General features: G+C 43.0%; 1 protein-coding gene across 1 annotated transcript; it reads left to right on the top strand.

Moving 5' to 3' along the window:
- Positions 1 to 2,717: 2,717 nt before the first annotated feature.
- Positions 2,718 to 5,525, top strand: LOC120458709 (protamine-like protein 99C). The gene is made up of 3 exons (XM_039646455.1): positions 2,718 to 2,870; positions 4,661 to 5,313; positions 5,374 to 5,525. The coding sequence occupies exons 2-3, from the start codon at positions 4,720 to 4,722 to the stop codon at positions 5,431 to 5,433; spliced, it is 654 nt and encodes a 217-aa protein (XP_039502389.1). The 5' UTR covers positions 2,718 to 2,870; positions 4,661 to 4,719; the 3' UTR covers positions 5,434 to 5,525.
- The last annotated feature ends 1,167 nt before the right edge of the window (positions 5,526 to 6,692 follow it).

Below are 6,692 nucleotides of genomic sequence, written 5' to 3'. Positions count from 1 at the left end.
TAATGCCTCGAATCGACCATTCGGCTTAATTGAAACCATTAAAAATACCGTTGCAATCGGCAGAACGTTGCATACTTCTGAGGCCCACATGATCAGAAACGAGTTTCATTAAGAAAAAAATGCATACATACGATATATTTAAGCCCCATAAAGCATGAGATAATAAGCTGCCTATTACATAAAATATTCATACAAGTAATTTCTTGGCCAGTTAAAGGCAACTTCTTGAAAATTCCACTTAAAACTTCAATTGCATCCTGACAAATATTCCTCTCCTGTGAAATCCCCATTCATTTCTCCAGTTGGACGAGTGGCAGGCAAAGGTTAATTTACTTGAAAAATTCCGGCATGCTTATTCTTAACAAATATGCAAGCAATTGCTTAGCTTACTTTTCAGGGGAATTGAATTGGCTTTGGGTACAAAAGAAGCCGGGTTGGAGCGAAATGCCAATGTGGCACTAACAACTGCGTTGATTTATCTGCACAAATTGCCAACTGAAATTAATAAGAGAAATCAGTTTACCATTTCCTGTCGACGACTACAACAAGAAGTTTGAGGACGACAAAAATACTAGAAAAATGCCAACTAATAGTCCATTGTCGATGCTGTTTCCAGGGATTCTCGAGAATGGGTAGTGGAAATGAAGAGACATTCCAATAACTGTACAACATCCGGTTGCATACACACATATACACACACATATAATTCCGAACACAATGGCAAAATCGTTTCCATTTTCAATAGAAAAATATTTCTATTTCAACATGAAAATATTTTTAGCAGCCTTTTGTGTGGGATATCTAAACGACTCTTCACCTGACAACGACCAGATAAAAATTTCTGCTTCGGCAAGGAAAACTGATAAAAAATAAAAAAAAAAAATAGCAGCAAAACCAAGAAAAATTCAATCTTAATCCAGTCGCTCGGCAGGATATTTTTTATAGACAGAAAAGTAACTAACAAGAGTAGAGCAACGACAAAAAAACAGGACCAAATGGAAACTGTGCACTTAGACCTTAGGTATGGCTTTGCTGAATGGAACCAGTGACGTATGCACTTGACTTGCACATTTGCGGTGGCAGAAAGCCTCTGGAACTCAATTCGAGCCACATCGCAAGCCAAATCCAAAGAAAAATAGTTATTGTTAGAGCCACGAGGACATCGCCAGCATCGCCAACGACGAAGGCAGTAAGTAGCTTTATTATGGGATTTTAAGTTATTACACCGGCAACCCGACGGAAAACGGGGGCATTCGGTGAGCGGGAAAGCAGCATTCAGCTGCGATGATAATCGGGCGCCACTGCGAGCACTCACATATGCGACTCCTTGCACTTGAATCCAGGACTTGGCCCGTGTGATGACGCGATGACATGATGCCTTTTGGCCTACAGTCGAATTTGTCGGCATGATTTGGATGAAAATCATTTCGTCTTTCGTTCCTAACGTTTTGCAGCTTCCTCTTTTCTCTGCTTTTTGTGCCGTATTGATTGATTGGATTCTTAAACTTTTAAAGTTGCATTCTAATGGAAGCTGAAGAAATATAGATCATCAGACAACTGTTTTATTTAATACGGCGTTCGATCCTTGATGTAATTTTAAATTACTTTTATTTTAAGGATCAAATATATTAATACCTAATAGAAATTGTTTATTTTCCCACCCGAATGTGCCTGTCATCTTGTAAGCTAAATGTCGGCCTTCTGACAGTTTGTTTCATAAGATGCGAACAATGATACTTTTTTTGCTGCTTTGACCCAGTTAATAATTTAGTAGCGTAGCATTAGGCTACAATGAGTGTACTGCCCGCCCGTGGGCACATCAGTTTGGGTGTCAGTATTTGACACTGAGGCTAATTTAATGGAAAATGTCCGAGTGGAGAACTTGAAATTTGTGTTTATCGCGGCACGCAATGGAAGCGTTTTCGCCGCGAGGCGGAAATAACAAAATATGGAACACAGGACCCGACTCATGTGGTTCATATTTTAGCTGACATATCTATTTATATGCAAATGCCACACCTCTTCAGCCACCTGGACTTTGAATACTCTCTCGGTGTGCGTGCCAATGCCAAAGCCGAAGCCAAAGCCAAAGCCGAGGAATTTTCCTTTGTTGTTTTGGCATTCCTGCAACAATAAATCACGGCACCTATGCTAAAGACGCGGGGGTACGGCGGGGTGAAAACTAATAAATCTAGGGCCAATTAATTGACTTAACTGCTGCTGGCAAAGGCAGAGACCAAAGATGAACCGCCGGAAAAGAAAGCGGTAAAGCCAAAGGCACAGGCAAAGGCAACAGCAAAGGCAAAGCTCCAAAGGGTCGCAATTTATGGCCGCCCCATCAACTTGAGCCCGCACATAATAAATCATAACATTTTACAGATAATAGAAAACCTCACACATGTCCAAACAATCGCAATCCCCAAGACGTTTCGCCCAAAATTTCTTAGCCACACCGAGTTTGTTAGCCCGGCGGCCAGAAATTTTAATAAGCCGCAGAGAGTTTGGCACGAGCAATAGTGGATGTAAAAATTGTTTCACATAATTTATGCCACCTATGAGGAAAACTTAACACACCGCCAGCGGCAAAGGGGAAACATGGGGTCGTACCCAACTAACAGAAGGATGTTTCCCAGGATGCGTATCCGCCGGCGTCGCTTCGATCAAATCTAACTTTATTCCATCTAGTTGGCGTGGGTTTTGCCGTATAACGTCTCAACCTGGCAGTTTGCTCGTTTGAACACCAGTTCTTACTTGGAGTGGCACACAATCAGTTCACATACAAAATTCTCCCAAAAATTTGTATCATATCTTTCAAACCTTTTTCTAAAATTAGTTGTGAGTTCAGTTTTTATAAGTAGAAACTTCAGTGGGTAAGTGAAATGAAACGGATTTCGATTTATTTTTACAAAATAACGTGTAATAGTCCAGAAAGCATGCCTTGACCTGCTAATCAGTTAAGATTTCCCCGTAAAAGTCTCTTGTGGGAAATTCAGTTCCCCAAAATTTGTTTAAATTAATGTCGACTGCAAGGTTGTGGGGCGTGTTGCACTGAAGTGTTGCAAGTCGAAGCGGAAACTCGGCGGCCACGCCTTTCTGGCGGCCCGCGTGTTTGTCTAGATGTCGGATGGATGTGGCCCTCCTATCTGGCTTTAAACTAATGCCGGGGGCAGTCCGTCGACAGCCAACCACCTTGCCACGCCCCACGCCTTGTAATGACGTCATTTACATGCTGCTACAACAAGGGCAACAAGGGCGGGCAATTAAATAAATCATAGTGCACGCGGTGCGGCCGAAAGAAAGATCGAGTTAATGTGAAGTACAACTCTTGCTTCTTTCTTTCGTTGCCAGAGTGCAATTGTAAATAAATTACACGTCCTGATTGATCAACTTTTTGCTCGTTGACAACCATAAAAGGGCAGTGGACAGGGGGCACACTGTCATTGTGGCCGAAAATGTCCAGGCAGCCGCTCGTAAACATAAATCCAAGTGACGCTAATTGTTTGTTGCAATTACTGCTGCAGTTGTTGCCACCGTTCAGTTACGTGTGCAGCCAAATGGGGCAACGAGTGGTGGCGATTGGGTGGGGTAGGGACTTGTGTGTTTGCATGCAAATTTTGTTGCATCTGCAGTTGCTGCTGCTGCTGCTGCTTGTGCTGCTGCTGTTGACGCTGCAGCAACGGCAAACAATTACTCAAACATTGTTGCATCTGCTGCTGATGTTGCTGGCGCTCATCTCGTTGTGCGTGCTAAATGGTCTACTACTCTGGCGGCTAATGATAATCACTCGACGCCCTCGGCTGCTGTCGGTTCCTACTTAGTTTTACCTGCCCGCGTTGGCTTTTATGGCCATTTTAGCACTTAATCAATCAGGGTATGCTGTTATTAAATTAAACTAATTCGAAGTTTAAAGAACCTCTTCTCGGTTAAACCCGGAGAATAATATGTAATATCCCAGTCAGCTCCTGCTGTTTTTCATATTGATCCGTATGATTCATTTTAAGTTCGAACGCAAAGCCCTAAATAGAGCGATCCAGTAAATGGAAATTTTGTATTCCAACTGTTTGGAACAGTTGAACAGACAATATGCAGGCAGTGCGGTGCGTTGGCACAGCTGGTCACAAATTGTAATTTGTGCACATCCATACCGATTTCTAATTAATATTTCGAATTAATATTTGTCAAGCCCAAAATATCAGCTGGTTGGCAAATTACTCAGATTTACCAGCAAACTTGGCTAATCTTGAATTATCTCTGTAAATAAATATACATATTATTTACTGTTGCCCATTTTGCGCACGAGCCGCTGCGAATTTCCCTGACAATTAAATAACCAGTCCTAATACCCATTGGTCTTGGCCAAGAACCGCCACTTAGGCTCCCACACTTGGAGACTAAACGTCGGTTGTCGGGAGAGGCAGTTTGCAACTGATATTAATTATGGGCTTTGTTGCAGTGGCAACCGCATGTTGCCTGCAGTTCAGGTCTTCATCATGGTCAGCAGGGCTTGGGCTTTGCTTCTGGTTTCGGACTCGGGTTCCTCACTGATTAAGTGACTTCTCCAGGACGCAACTCAGCGGCTTCTGGGCCGACACTCACATGCAGGACATCGTAATAAATCCGTACAATTAACCGACTTATACAACTTCCCATTTCTTTTCAGGATTTATGGAATTTTTCTATATCATTTCGAAGGCCTTTTACTAACAGACTTGTAATACAATGAGTTCAGACAAAGTAAACGAAAGCCAGAGCATGTGTAATGGATCGTGGGCAAAGAGCGGATTCTTAAACTACATGCGTGAGTTCCTTCAGCGAAACGGCGATATGGGTTGGATTGAGTTCGCTGAGCAGGGCGCCAAGTCCTGGAAGAATATGAGCGAGGAGGAAAAGAACCACTATCGCCACATGCCCGATGCTCAAATGGGCGTCATTTCCATGAGCATAGATGATGAAAAGCCCAAAGGTCTCAGCGAAATGTGCAACCATCCAATGGGCCGTTCCATGCGCAAGTCCATGAAATCCTGTGCGAAGCCAAAGAAGTCCTGTGCCAAACCGCGTCGAAAGGCCGCGTGTGCCAAGCCGCGGGCAGCGTATGCGAAGCCCAGGCGATCCGCTTGTCCCACCAAGGAGAAGGACAAGTGTTCCAGGTCGAAGTGCAGCAAGCCGGGTCCAGTCACCAATAATGGCTATTTGAATTTCGTGCGAGCATTCCGCAAGAAGCACTGTGACCTCAAGCCCCAAGAATTGATCGCGGAGGCCGCGAAAGCCTGGGCCAAGCTACCCGAGGAGAAAAAGGATCGATACCGCCGCATGGTATGAATTTTATTAAAACATTCCTCCTATTACGGTGATAATAAGCTTGTATCTTTTTAGGCTTGCAAGGTCACCAATAGCGAACGCCACAAGCGCCGTCGTATCTGCAACTCCTGCTAAGATCCTGAATCGTCAAGATTCATTCATCCTTTTTTCGATTTCCTGCCATATTTTGTCTGCAAATTGTGGGTTTTGTTCCAAATTCAAGTACTTCCATTTTGTAGGAATAAAATTTATTTTGGGAATATAAACAAATTAAAAAACCGTTTGCTTTTTGATGCCGAAGAAACCCTTTCGAGATTTCGATTCCCGCCGCTTGGCATAGCACGTGTAGCTATTTGCTGTTGTTCCAGCTGCCCGGCGCAATTCAATTTATTATTCCACTATATGAGCTTTCGCACTTAACTTGCATGAATAGATAATGAGCTGTGCGCCATGAAAATGGAAATGGAAGGGGAAAACTGTGAGCGGCAAATGGGCACGGTAATGGGGGATTCGAAGGTATCGTTGTTCGCAGTTTGCAGTTGCGTGTCCAAAGCTTTTCCAGAGTTCTCTGAACCGGCGCCTGTTGTGAGACAGCTAAATTGAATTATTAATAACACGCAGTGCCCGCAATGTTATGGATGCCATAAACCCGTTTCTGCAGCTGTTCTCGCCGTACATGTAATGCACATTGTGGTTTTGAGGAGACAACCTTGGGACAGTTGGAGAAAGTAAGAAACGAAAAGGCGAATGGAACGGACTAATCGCAGCACTTACGACCATAATTTGTCAATTTTCGAAACAATTCCCCAAGCTCGCATAAATTGTCTGGTGGCCTCCTGTCTCCTGTGTTCCGTCTCCGGTCTCCTTTTCCCTGTCGTTGGCTTTTGGCACCCATTACAGCTCATTTCTCTTACTCAGAGGGACATTGCGCGGTGAAAAATGAAAGTGAACCCGCAACAGTGACGAACTGAAGCGGCCTTGTTTCGAAAAAAGGAAATAAAAGGCATTTAAATGCCGTTGTGTGCATAAATTACTCAGGAGCTGACATTTTCCCGCATAAATGTGTAAATGAGTCTCAGTTTTCGCCGTTCTGTTTTTCAGTTCGGATGCAAATGAAATTGAAATGAATGCAGAAATGGAGTTAAAAGAGCTTGGCTTTTTCGGCTGTAACTTGTTGCGCCTGCTGATTGAAAATGCGACTGATATATGAATTTCAACGCTGGCCGCATTCTTATTTAAATTAAAATCATAAACTTTTATTTCTTATGAAGTATGAAATTATATTAAATACGTGCCACAAAGTAGAGTCCCCAATCGAATAAATATAATGGACAATTTCGAAAAGCTATGGCAAATAAAAATTCACTTAGCTAACAAGAAAAGAAAATCAAATA

Source organism: Drosophila santomea, chromosome 2L (assembly GCF_016746245.2).
Source record: "Drosophila santomea strain STO CAGO 1482 chromosome 2L, Prin_Dsan_1.1, whole genome shotgun sequence".
In the NCBI taxonomy this organism is placed as follows: Eukaryota; Metazoa; Arthropoda; class Insecta; order Diptera; family Drosophilidae; genus Drosophila; species Drosophila santomea.
This window is presented reverse-complemented; position numbering and strand designations above follow the sequence as displayed.

What these genes read in the sequence shown, in the direction of transcription:
- LOC120458709 (XM_039646455.1), top strand. Translation starts at nt 4,720, where the DNA reads ATGAGTTCAGACAAAGTAAACGAAAGCCAGAGCATGTGTAATGGATCG. An exon ending in AGGATCGATACCGCCGCATG is followed by an intron (nt 5,314 to 5,373) that starts GTATGAATTTTA and finishes GTATCTTTTTAG; the next exon opens with GCTTGCAAGGTCACCAATAG.